General features: G+C 39.2%; 1 protein-coding gene across 1 annotated transcript in view; it reads left to right on the top strand.

Moving 5' to 3' along the window:
* LOC136863714 (uncharacterized) overlaps positions 1-14,069 on the top strand; it is a 252,551-nt gene that overhangs the window by 94,590 nt on the left and 143,892 nt on the right. The window contains exon 5 of the mRNA XM_068226054.1: positions 7,637-7,737. Coding sequence (XP_068082155.1) covers positions 7,637-7,737 — 101 coding nt within the window. The remainder of the gene's footprint in view (positions 1-7,636; positions 7,738-14,069) is intronic.

Raw genomic sequence — 14,069 nt, 5'->3', positions numbered from 1 at the left:
GTCACCTATATATCAAGTTGAAAGGGAATACAAGAGGGTACCACTCATTATTCCCTAAGTTCAGTTAAGTACTTTAGACTTGTTTGAGAATTTACATTGAGAATAAAAGTTACATTATGAAAGAAATTTGAAACCTTCCCCTCAGACTATCTATCAGCAACTATTACATGATTTAACAGAGTCTGCCATTACCTTGAGCTGGTTGACCTCCCGGCGATGGACGAGGCAGCCCTGCCCCCTGCCTCCATTACGAACACTTCCTAAACTCTTTGACTGGAGTGATCACAAAGACAACATGGCTCGAACGGTTCCAAGCTTTTGTAGCGGTGAGGAAGGTTCCAGATTTCTCTGAACCAAGGCCCTGACACACCCAAAATTCCTATTGGTTAATTTAAATATAAAAAATTTCTTATTGGCTGAAATATTAAGTTGGCGGGAAGAGATAGAAGAGTTGATAACTTAAGAATACCAAAAACAGTTTACAAACTTTTTAGTTTTACAAACTAATGAATACCAAATTTATCTTGAATTTTAATTGTCCATCCTTTTAAAAGAGGGAGTACCTAGGTTGACGGCAGAGACCTCTATCAAGAAACGTTCCAATTTCTTCCACTAGCAGTTTCAGAGTTTATATATAGATGGCCTTCCAAAGGGCGCTTATTTTAAATGCACGGGGCGGGTGTACATCCGGTACAATAATAATAATAATAATAATAATAATAATAATAATAATAATAATGGATAAATAAATGATAATAAATATGTTTAATATTTGGAATATCAATAAAAAAATTCTTTGCAAAATTTTGTAATTTTCATTTGTATTTATGAAAGTAAGTAAATATGTAATCATAAAAAATGTTAGGAAAAGGAGATAAATTTAAATTATATTGTATCAAAATGATACAATGTGCTCAACACCATTTTTTAACGTGATTTAGCTCAATTTTTAATTTTAATTTTCCAACTTGTTGACAGCAATATTTGCACAATATGAAGTAAATAAAGAAAATAAAAATGCCACACAATTACATTATAAATAAAAATTGCAAATAAAATTTATATTGTAGCTGTAAATATGAGTTCAAGTGAAATGTAAATTTGACACTATGTGCCATAGTTGGGACCTTGATAAATTGTGCCCGATGGAGGTTTAAGAACATCTTTGAGAGAAAGAGAGTCTATGGCTTTTACACAATGAGCAAGCTTAAACTTCCAATAATAAATGTTTTCCTTTCAGCGGGATGATGTTTGGATCATCAGTCCATAGATTGGTTTGATGCAGCCCATCCATGCCACCCTATCCTGTGCTAAACTTTTCATTTCTACGTAACTACTACATCCTACATCTGCTCTAATCTGTTTGTCATATTCATACCTTGGTCCATCCGTGACATTTTCATCGCCTGCATTTCCCTCAAAATCTAACTTGGTTGTCTTAAGATATCTTCTTCAGAACAAATTTTGGCAAATCGTTCTCGTCCACCAGTTTGATTCAGTATCTTTCCGTTTGCAATTCAATCTACCCATCTCACCTTCAACATTTTTCTCACATCCCATACTGTATATGTAGCAAGCAGTAGTTACTATAGGCACGCAGAACCCATCTCTTAATCTCAACAGCGTCAGATAATGATTCACCAACTCAAATTGCCACAGTCCTATTTTCTAGCTAGGCTGAGTAACTCAGACAGTTGAGCGCTAGCCTTCTGAGCTTAAGTTGGAGAGTTTGATCCTGACTCAGTCCAATGGTATTTCAATGTGCTTAAATACATCGTCATTTTGGTATATTTAATGGCACATAATAGAACTCCTGCAGGACAAAATTCTGGAACCTTGGCATCTCTGAAAACCATAAAAGTAGTTAGTAGGATGTAAAACTATTTTATTTTCTAGAAATTTAGCAACCCATTCTGTTGGAAGTGTGGTTTTCTCATAGAAATGAAATGTCATGTGTATATTGTTTTAAGGAATACAACATTGAGGTTGTGTGTCAGGAACTCAGATAATTGAGTGGAATGTTTGAATTTGCTTCGTGTGTATGTGAATGTCAGTTGTAGTCAACAGCTTGTAATAAATGGATGTGTGTTAAGAAGCTGGTGTTTCAGTGGTATAATTTGATTACCTAAACTGGTGCAACGAGCAGAAATGAAGATATATCAACAGGTAATGGGTCCAGAGATCCAGAGCACCAAAACGCCGCAGTAAATTTCGGACAGTATAAGTGGAAATGGAGTAATGAGAATTAACTTCGGACAAAGCAAGTTGTGACATTATTGATGGTAAAAATGGCGACCTCGTGGACCGGTGAAGAAACACTGAATAGGAAATATGGCCAAGCTTACAGTGGAGAACTATTTTTCGTGGGCATTAAAAGTGAAACAAGAGCTGTTGTTGAAAGATGTATGGGTATCAGTAATAGGGTATGAGGATATGCCAGGTTGTCAACTGCCTCAGACAGAAACGAGATGACGAGTATTTTCAAATATGTGGGAGAAAATTTTGAAAGTGACATTGCAGATATTGAACCAGCGAAAAAGGTATGGGAAAAACTGGACGAGTTATGTAATGATGGAGGGCTAGTGAATGGTGCTATGACCCTGAAAGTTCTCATTTTGTGAAGCCCAAGGACATGAGTGTTCAAGAATACTTCACAAAAATAAATCAACTGTGGAGGAGAACGAGTAAAGCCGGATACGAGTTCACAGATCAACAAATTGCTGGAATGATCATCGGATATCTTACAGAGGAATATGCAGCTTGTATACCTTGCTTGGAAGCTGATTTGGCGAAACTGACCATCTTGAAGGTGAAGGCGAGATTACTCACGGAGGAAAGCAGAAGGAAACTTCAGCAAAATAGAGGAAAGGCCTACGACACTGGAAAACGTGAGAAGAATGAAGCTCAAGACATGGTTGTTCAACAGAAGCGAGATATCAAGAAAGAAGGCGTGGGACGAGGAAAATATAGTTGCTACAATTGCGGCAAAGAGGGACATGTATCTAAATATTGTCGCAGTACCCAAAAGTGCTTCAATTGTGGTAAGTCAGGACATTATTCAAAAGTATGTCCAACAATGAAGAGTGACGAATCATCGCAGGAGTGTAAATCAGTGAATGCGAGTGGAAAAATGGTAAGCTCAGAAATTATACATGTAGTAGATAAGGCAATGAGCATGGTAGTTTCTGTAGGAACTGAGAAAATTAGAGATTGGCTGTTCGATTCAGGTGCATCCCAGCATATGTCTCCAACAAAGGAGACATGTTAACAAATGTAACCGGGAATGTAGAAATAGGAGGTAACAGTAAGCTGGATATTAGAGGTATAGGTAAGGTGAAAGTAAAAATGTCAACAGGCTGGACAATTACATTTACGGATGTGTTGTATGTACCAAACTTAATACAAATTTAATATCAGTTGGAAAGTTAACCAGCAAAGGTTTCAAAGTAGGATTTGCAGGTGAGAAAGCAGTGGTTGTTGATAAGAATGGAGATGAAACATTGTTTGTTGCAAACAGGAGGAATGATGTGTATGTAGTACAAATAGAGGGGAGAAATTATATTGTAGCTGTGAGTGACTGATCAAAGAATAGATCAAGAATGTAATAACAATGTAGCATTTAAAAGTGTTGGGCAGGTTAGGTTGTGGCATGAGAGATATGGACATGTTCATTCTGAAGCTTTGTTTAAACTGCCTATATTAGAATTGGAAAGGAGCAATGATATTAATACTAGTTCTGTATGCATTCAGGGGAAACTAAGTAACAAGGGAGTACCTAAGTCTTGTGAGCGTAAGGCAGAAAAACCACTTGATGTTGTGCACACTGATGTAGTTGGAAAATTAGTCCACCATCACTTGGGAAAGCTCAATATGTTGTAACTATGACTGATGAATACTCCAGATTTAATGTGGCTGTATGTGTGAAAAATAAGGATGAAGTATTGGATGTGTTTAATACGTATCAGGCAAAGGCAGAAAAGTTACATGATGTAGGAATTAAAGTAGTGCAATCTGACAATGGTACAGAGTATACATGTAGCGGGTTTCAAGCACAATTGCAAAAATGTGGTATTACTCATAGGAGATCTGTACCATATACTCCACAACAAAATGGATTAGCAGAGAGGCAGAATAGAACAATGTTTGATACTGTTAGATGTCTATTGATCCAGTCAGGGTTACAAAAGGAATTCTGAGGAGAAGCGGTAGTGACTGCAGTGTACTTAAGAAATAGGTGCCCATCCTCAGCAATAAATTTTCAGATACCGTATGAACTGTGGTTCAATAGAAAGTTGGATCACCAGTATCCAGTATTCAGGAGATAGTAGGTTCGAACCCCACTGTCGGCAGCCCCTGAAAATGGTTTTCTGTGGTTTCCCCTTTTTCACACCAGGCAAATGCTGGGGTTGTACCTTAATTAAGGCCACGGCCGCTTCCTTCCCACTCCTACTAGCCCTTTCCTGTCCCATCGTCGCCGTCTATCTGCGTCGGTGCGACGTAAAACGACTAGCAAAAAAAAAAAAAAAAAAAAAAAAAGAAAGTTGGATCAAGAAGAAGTAGGTAAATTGAAAGTATTTGGATGTCAGGTATGGGCTGTGAGGGCAGACAGCAGGAAGTTAGATCCCAGAGCAGAGTCATGTGTTATAATAGGTATTGCAGTACGTAAAGGTTGGACGGTAGAACATCTAGATGTAACTAGTGCTTACTTAAACAGTGGCATCAGTTGTCCTGTATACATGGAACAACCAGAATTGTTCGTTGAAAAAGATGTCCAAAACTATGTATGTAAATTGAAGAAAAGCATCTATGGACTACCTAATTCGAGTAAAGACTGGAATGCTTGTGTTGATGCTATAATAAGAAGGCTAGATTTTAAGAGATGTATCAAAGAACCATGTGTGTATGTAAAGGAGTGTTGTATTATTGGTTTGCATGTTGACGACATTATTGCAAAAGGTGACAAAGAGGTTGTTACGTTGGTTAAAATAAGGTTGGCAGATGAGTTAGGGATTAAAGATCTAGGGAAAGCAACAAACTTACTGTCAATAAAAATAGAACAGACAAAAGAAGGGGTTATGTTGAGTCAAGGTTTATACATTGACAAATTACTTGCTGATTTTTCCATGAATGACTGTAAACCGAGTAAGACTATTTTACCAACCGGGTATTCAGCAGCTGAAAATGATGAGCTGGAATTTGATTGTACCATTTATTGCAGTGCAGTAGGAAGTTTACTTTATTTGTTAAATAATACTAGACCTGACATTGCATTTGCGGTAAGTAAAGTTAGTCAAAATTGTCAGAAACCTAAGATTAAAGATTGGAAAGAAGTGAAGCATATCATATGTGGTACTAGAGATAATTATAAAGTTGTGTTTCAAAAATTGTGAGGAGTCAGTACAAGTGTCCTGTGATGCAGATTGGGGAGGAGATACTAAGTCTAGAAGATCAGTGAGTGGGTATGTAACTACAGTGGCAGGGGGAGCAGTGTCATGGTATAGTAAGAAACAGAGTTGTATTGCTAGATCGACCGTGGATGCTGAATACATGGCAATGGCAGAGGTATCTCGAGAAGTAACTTGGATGAAATATTTGCTATCAGAGCTAGGGCTGGAAAGCTTTATGGATATACCTTGTAAAGTTTTTGCTGACAACGCAGCAGCAATTAAATTGAGTAAAAACGATATTGTGAGTGAAAGGTCAAAACATACTGACATCATGTACCATGTATGTAGAGAGCTAGTAGAAAAGGGGGTCATTGAGTTTTATATGTAGCATCAGAGAGAAACGCTGCAGACTTGTTCACAAAGAATTTATCTGGCAACAAGCTTAAGAGTTTGTATAAGCTTATAGGTTTGCAATGAGAGGACAGTTGATTGAAATGTAGTTTGTTTATTTTTTTGAGAAAAGGGGGAGTGTGTGGTTTTCTCATAAAACTAAAATGTCATGTATATATAGTCAAATACAGTAGAGACAATACGCGACACTTACAGATTTCGCCTTGCTAAAATGGGAGACAATTCGACTGTGGCGCTCCTAGTGACTTGACCTGAACAAATCGTGCTAAATTCAAATATCAATGGAAATGTATATACAGAAACGGATAAATAAATTACGTCTAGAAAGAAAGTGGTATTAAGATATTAACTTCAAAGGTGCTAAAGCAATTCTGGATAAATGAATGAAGAATTATATAAAAGGTTATTATTCAAAGACTGAAATTAGACACATAAACAAGATATGAAATGGGCTGCTGTGAAATGGCTTGATCTTTCATTTATGCATCAATTTTGTAGCTTTAGCATTCCTGCCTGAACTTTTACGGTTGGATTTGTCTTTTTTCTCATTTAAAAAAACATTGTATGATCACATTGACACTTATCAATAAAAATATGGGCACATTCCTTACACACATGATGCAATGAATTAACATTTAAAAGCTGGACAATTTTCCTCTTAACATGAAGCCTACTAACAGAAAGAAAATCTATAAAATTCCGGCTTTAATCTGAGAAGAGGGATTACAGAAAGAAAAGTATGAAAATGTTGTCGATAGTGATGCTTTGAGGAATATTTACGTACAATTAGAGTAAAAATGTAACATACCCTTGGCTGTATAGTTGAGGATTTTTAAAGTCTCTGGCCTGGAAATGATCTGAACAGATCTTATAATCTTATAACGTCCCTTCTTTCTTGTACACCTTATCCAAATCACTTCTGTGACATTTCAAAACCCACAAATCACACCTACAATAACACATCGGTATTGAAGGTTAACTGCTGCAATATACAATAAAATATGCGTATTACATTTTATGCCAGTTAAAATATGGGCCGAGCAGATCAGAAGATTATGAAGTACTATAAAAATCTCTGTCACTGGAAGAATATATATGCAAACACAATATTACTTACATGTTCTTGTCACGAGGGAACCTGAAGAACGACCGCACATTTTTCTCTACTTCGTAATTACTGCAGCCAAACACAGCACATACCTTTCCCCTTACGTTGAGAGGAGATATCAAGGAATGACATACGCTACTATTTAATTATGTCAACTCACTGAAAACGCATAAATATCACCAAAAACTTCACACAAAAATACACGTGATCTTATGAGAGAATCAGTACTGTTCAGGTCTATCCGCTAGAGTGAGCTCCAGTAGCTGTCCCTCGATATCTCGCTCAGTGTCGCGTATTATCTCTACTGTATTTGGTTGTAGTCAACAGCTCGTAATAAATGGACGTGTGTGAAGAAGCTGGTGTTTCAATGGTATAATTTGATTACCTAAACTGGTGTAACGAGCAGAAATGAAGATATATCAACACATTCAATCACTCTTTTGTCTGGTCCAACAGCCCTCATTTTCATCAGTAGTTTCCCATGATTTGCCTGCCAAAAACCTTGGGTAGGTAGGTAGCAATACAGTCCATTTGACATCCTGAATCTAAAATATCTGCATTTTTTTGCTGGAATCCTGCAAGTTGATCCTCACTGTTATGGATGAATGGTTTTTTCATTTGAGTATTTCATCTACCTTTATGATTCAATTCAGTGAAACAGTCTCACATTAAAAATGTTTCAGAAATATTTATTAGGCTACATTCTATATAGCTTTCTTTGTACTTTCAGCAAGGAGTGTTCAAATCATAAGAAATCCACAGCAGGTACCGATAGTATTTGCTGTTGTCCGCTTTGGAAGCGATATTGAAGCCAGAAATAACACATATCGCGTAAGTAGTCCTCAGTATAACTTAAGGGAATTTTCACCCCATCCCTCAATGATCTGAAAATAGAAGTGTTTTGTTTAGCAGTGTAAAAATTAGTATCCAGGGGTTTCTGTAGATGCTGAATTCAAATCTGTACCTGGTTTGTTTGTTCTTAGCAAAGAATTATTTACCCAGGATAACCCATTAAAAATGAGTTACAGATTAGTGGAAATTTTATCAGAGCTATTGTACTTAAGTAATCAAGCAAATCAAACAAAATGGCTTATATTTTAAAAGAATTGTAAAGCAAATTTTACACAGCCAGACATGTATGATGAATAAATTGTGTAACGCATCAAATAAGTAAAATATTCAGACTTTATAGTACAGTACTGTACATTGTTACAGATTGAGAAATACTTTTTTTTTTTTTGCTTAGTGGTTTTACGTCGCACCGACACAGGTCTTATGGCGACGATGGGATAGGAAAGGGCTAGAAGTTGGAAGGAAGTGGCCATGGCCTTAATTAAGGTACAGTACCAACATTTGCCTGGTGTGAAAATGGGAAACCACGGAAAACCATCTTCAGGGCTGCCGACAGTGGGATACGAACCCACTGTCCCCCGGATGCAACCATACAGCTGTGCGCTCCTAACCGCATGGCCAACTCGCCCGGTAGAATTACATTTATATGTACAAATGTGAATATGCAAAACTCAAGAACTACCTTCACAGAACACTGAACAGCAAATCGTCAAATAAAACTTATTATATCTTGATTTGTGTAATCCTTACATCAAATGTTCCACCTTCACAATACTATAAAATCATCCTTATTGATAAAAGTACATTAAAATATATTAATGAAACATGTTTTGTTCCACTTTCAGGACATCTTCAGTCACAAACAAAAACCACTAAAAATGTAGTAAGGGCATGATAAAACTATTAAATAAAAAGTCTTTGCATCTTGTTGCAATGCAACGTGTTGGCATCTTGTCAATAAAACCCTGGTAATATATTGAATGGGTCTTAAAACTGACGCGAAGATGAATACCCTGGGTATAATGTAAAACACAACGTCCAAATGTTTCACAGGTTGATATATCAGTGTCCGTGGATTGCACAGATTTAACGCAACATGAGTATCTTTACAAAATTAATTATCAGCACGATTAAGTCATTGTTCTCTATCATTCCCCACACAGCCAATTATCTTATCAAATAATTCTGCATTATCATCAGTGCCAGCCTTGCCATGTCTGTACACACCAAAAATATCAAGCTGCCAATTATCTTTACAGGTAAGTCTTACACCTAGAATTTCACGTTTCTCATCTGTAACATTTTCGTACCTTGCAAATTCTTGTTTCACCTTATGAATACTCCCCTTCTTATTGTTCTTAACCTGTCTCTACAATAAACACTCCAGTTCCATGAGAAAATTTCCACATCCATATTATCACTTCTCAGTCATGATTGGATTCCTATTACAATATCTGGTAAATATAATATCTATCAAATTAATTCTATTCCTTTCTTTACAATACCTCTAACAATTTTATGTCATCCTTACTTGACTTCATGCCTTCTACACTGTCATCACTCCCTAGTCCACCCCATTTCCCTGAATGCACTGCCTCATAACTCTTCTAGACAAACCTCCCAACTTACATGTACCATTGCAGTTCAAGTGAAGGCCATCTGAGTGCAGATCCTTATCTCCTACTTGCCAGTTAGGATCTACAAATCTCAATCTCAATTTCCCACATACCCATTCCAAAGACTCATTTAAATCCCCAATTACCATCCAGTCAATATCCCTCTTACACAGTATCCCACTGATAACAATCTCTTCTTTCTTAAACTTCTTTCATGCTGCCATAACCAGATCCCACACATCCCCAACTATTGTAAAAAAAATAAAAAAATAAATAAAAAATTAGTTTTTCTAATACCAGTCAGGGATTCCATCAGTAAAAGGCCAGTTCCATTAAACAGCCGCTTGGCGCTCCAAACTCTCTCTGGTTGTGATAATGTACAAACTATATGATAACAGCACGCTTACCGTAGCAACAACCTGAGCTCTAGTTCATATAAGAACTCCTTGATATAGATGTTGATTCCCATAGGGAACCTGAAATATTTGTTCCGTATGACTAAATTTATAATACCAATATAAATGGTCCATTATTGGACATTATAAATTTTCCAGCTAACTCATTCCTGGTTGCCAGCGTTTTACCCCAGTGTGTTAAGTTGGGCTCATCAGTTGGTAAATAGCACACCCACCAAGACACATGCCTAGTGCATTCCGTGGAGGTCTATCTATCTATCTATCTATCTATCTATCTATCTATCTATCTATCTATCTATATATAAATGTTTTCATTCCCCACACTGAAGGGGTGGGGCGGACCACCTAAAGTGCTTTTTTTTTTTTTTTTTGCTATTTGCTTTATGTCGCACCGACACAGATATGTCTTATGGTGACGATGGGATAGGAAAGGTCTAGGAAGTGGAAGGAAGCAGCCGTGGCCTTAATTAAGGTACAGCCCTGGCATTTGCCTGGTGTGAAAATGGGAAACCACGGAAACCATCTTCAGGGCTGCCGACAGTGGGGCTCGAACCCACTATCTCCCGATTACTGGATACTGGCCGACCTAAAGTGTAACACCCTATCTCTGGCCAGACACACCACAAACAATGCAGCTGTAGATGTTGGTGGGGTGAGAAGGCTGTGGTGTTGATCGTGGATGTGCCATGTTGCTAGGAGTAGCACTAGTACGATTTCCCTCGGCAGGTGGCTGAAGAGATGTGTTCTATCCTTTTTTTTTTTTTGCTAGGGGCTTTACGTCTCACCTACACAGATAGGTCTTATGACGACGAAGATGTGTTCTGGGGACGTGTAAGATCAGGGGTAGGAGGGATGGGGAGAGGAGACATCATAAGGGAGAAAGGATGGGACATGACTAGTGGTAATAGGAAGGTAGGTGGAGGTGTGAGCAGAGGTGGTAGTAGTGATGGTGGTGACAGGCGTGGTGTAACAGGAGGACGAAGGTTGCGTTGGTGAGGTGTTTGAAGATGGCGTGGTTGCGGCAGTCAAAGCGGCTGTTGTAGGCGGAGCGGGTTCGTCGTCCAGGAGCAGAAGCTGGGCGAGAATATCCCGTGGAGTAGGTTCCGCTCGATAAAGGAGGCGACGAATAAGTACTTCAGTATCGTAGATGGTGGAGAGGTCTGCCGGAGAGTGAAAATACAGAAGTGTATCTGGTGATGGTTTAGAGCCGTCGTTGAGCCTGGAGCCACAATGGATGCTGGTCGTGCGGAGTTCAGTGAGGATGTCAGTTTCAGAGAGTGCAAGGGGGATGTCACGAACAATACAAGTGGACGACATGTTGGGAAGGCCGACCTCCAAATTGGTGCCAGCCTATATGCTTGATGATGAATCAAGAATCAAGAATCTTAATTTGCCATTGACCATATACAATGAAATAGGCTTCATCAACTGATAATAATTGGGTACTTAATATTACTAAGGCTAAATGAACATACAGCCGGCCCCGTGGCGTAGGGGTAGCATGCCTGCCTCTTACCTGGAGGCCTCGGGTTCGATTCCCGGCCAGGTCAGGGATTTTTACCTGGACCTGAGGGCTGGTTAAAGGTCCACTCAGCCTACGTGATTAGAATTGAGGAGCTATCTGACTGTGAGATAGAAGCCCCGGTCTAGAAAGCCAAGAATAACGGCCAAGAGGATTCATCGTGCTGACCAAACAACACCTCGTAATCTGCAGGCCTTCAGGCTGAGTAGCAGTCGTTTGGTAGGCCAAGGCCCTCCAAGGGCTGTAGTGTCACAGGTAAAAAAAAATGAACATACACCTTTTATTAAAACTTAATACTGACATTATGCATTTCTAAGAATTTGGAGGTATTATAAATTGGATTTTCTATTAACCAATCATACATTCTTCTCTTAAAATGACTTAAAGCAGTGGACCGTGCAGAATGTGGTAATTGATTAAATAATCTTAAACAACTGATTTTATGTGGGTGAGCAGTTTTTGACAGCTTGTGAATTGGGATGTCAATGTCTGCTTTGCCCAGAGTATCATGAAGGTGAATGTTTTTCCTAGTATTGAATTCATTTATGTTGTTTTTAACATATGTCAAAAATATATAAATATACAAATTTATAATTGTCAGTACTTTAAGCTTAATGAAGAGAGGTCGACAATGGTCAATTGCACCAGCCCTACACATTGTTCGGACAACCTTTTTCTGTATTAGAAGAATATTACATACGTAAGAAGAATGCCCCCATAATAACAGTCCATAAGTAATGTGTTACTGGAAGAGACCAAAATATGCCATCCTGAAGTGGTCACTGCTAACTAAATCCCTCAATTTCCATATCAAATAGGCCACTCATGATATTTCTTTACAAACATGATCAATGTGTGTTTCCCAGTTCAATTTGGCATCAATATGAAATCCCAAAATTTGACTTTCAATATCTTTGGATAATCCTAGCATGAGAAATTGAGTTTTATCCTGATTGCACAACAGCCTATTGGATGAAAACCATTGCATTGCAGTTGCAAGAGCTTCCTGTGACATGTGACATTTTGCGGTAAATCATTGACTATAATACCAATATAATGGTCCGTTATTGGACATTATCAATTTTCCAGCTAACTCATTCTTGGTTGCCTGCGTTTCGCCCTCGTGTGCTAAGTTAGGCTCGTCAGTTGGGACATAGCACACCACCCAAGACGCAAGGCTAGTGCATACCGTGGAGGCCACTGCATAGGCTATTTGAAGCCACCAGCAGTGCCAATGCACTATGAGAGCTAAGTCTCATTTCCAAAAATAGATGCCTGCCAGGCCATCAAATGATGTAGACGTTGATTCCCATACGGAACCAAAAATATTTGTCCTGAATGAGTAAATTTATAATACCAATATAATGGTCCATTATTGGACATTATAAATTTTCCTGCTAACTCATTCTTGGTTGCCTGCGTTTTGCCCTCGTGTGCTAAGTTAGGCTCGTCAGTTGGGACTTAGCACACAACCCAAGACGCAAGGCTAGTGCATACCGTGGAGGACCAAGGACCAAGGGGGAAGTTTTCATTCCCCTCCCCGAAGGGAAGGGGCGGGCCACCTAGAAGGTTACGCCTTCTCTCTGGCCAGGAGATTTGGCGGGGTTTGGGGATTTGGAGTGGTTTGATGTAAAAAGGAAGGAGCTTTGGATTTGGTGAAGTGGGGGATAGGCCTCTTGGCTAAGGTGCAGTGTCCGCTCTTTCGCTTTTTATTGATTTCTTTCATGGTTACATACATTAATTGGCATTGTTTAAAGGTTTACATACATTGGCTGGTTACATAGAGTGACTTATAATCTAATGGGGGTGCGATTATTTGGAAGGAATAGAGGGATGATTTGATGGTAGAAGGAGGTGATATTTGCTAGGGAGGTGAGAAGTAGTAGAAGGAGCTGGGAGTTGTTATATGAGTTGGGAGGGGGAGCGAGACGGGTATGGTTCTGTGAAGGGTTGCGATTGAGGTGGGTGGGTTTTTGCGGAGGGGAGCGTGATGCTTCCACCCGATGGTGCTTCCCGAAGAGCTGGATTCCATTTTCAATCAGGCGGTGAGTTTCTTCGGGGAGCTGGAGTTGTACTCTTACCATATAGGTAGGTCCTGTTGCGTTGTGGATTCTTCTTACTTTCTTTGGCTGTAGTCCTGATCGTTGAAGTTCCTGGTTTATTAGTTATGGTGGGATGGCTGGATTCACTCCTCTAATGACGCAGCTGATGTGAAGTTCTGATGCTGGTGGATGCGGGGTTGTTCTATTGGGCTCGGACTCGGACTCGGGAGCTGGTGGCGGTGACGGTGGTTTTTCTGTGTCCATGGTGGTATTGTGGGCTGCTTCTTCTGTTGCTGGCCGGGTTGGGTTGTGTAGGGCCACTGCATAGGCTATTTGAAGCCACCAGCAGTGCCAATGCACTATGAGAGCTATGTCTCATTTCCAAAAATAGATGCCTGCCTGGCCATCAAATGATGTAGATGTTGATTCCCATACGGAACCTAAAGTATTTGTCCTGAATGAGTAAATTTATAATACCAATATGAGGTATAATACCAATATAAGGTTCCGTATGGGAATCAACATCTACATCATTTGATGGCCAGGCAGGCATCTATTTTTGGAAATGAGACATAGCTCTCATAGTGCATTGGCACTGCTGGTGGCTTCAAATAGCCTATGCAGTGGCCTCCACGGTATGCACTAGCCTTGCGTCTTGGGTGGTGTGCTAAGTCCCAACTGACGAGCCTAACTTAGCACACGAGGGCGAAACGCA

This window comes from Anabrus simplex, chromosome 2 (genome assembly GCF_040414725.1).
Source record: "Anabrus simplex isolate iqAnaSimp1 chromosome 2, ASM4041472v1, whole genome shotgun sequence".
In the NCBI taxonomy this organism is placed as follows: Eukaryota; Metazoa; Arthropoda; class Insecta; order Orthoptera; family Tettigoniidae; genus Anabrus; species Anabrus simplex.
Note: the sequence above shows the minus strand (reverse complement) of the source record. Positions and strands in the feature narration are given on the sequence as shown.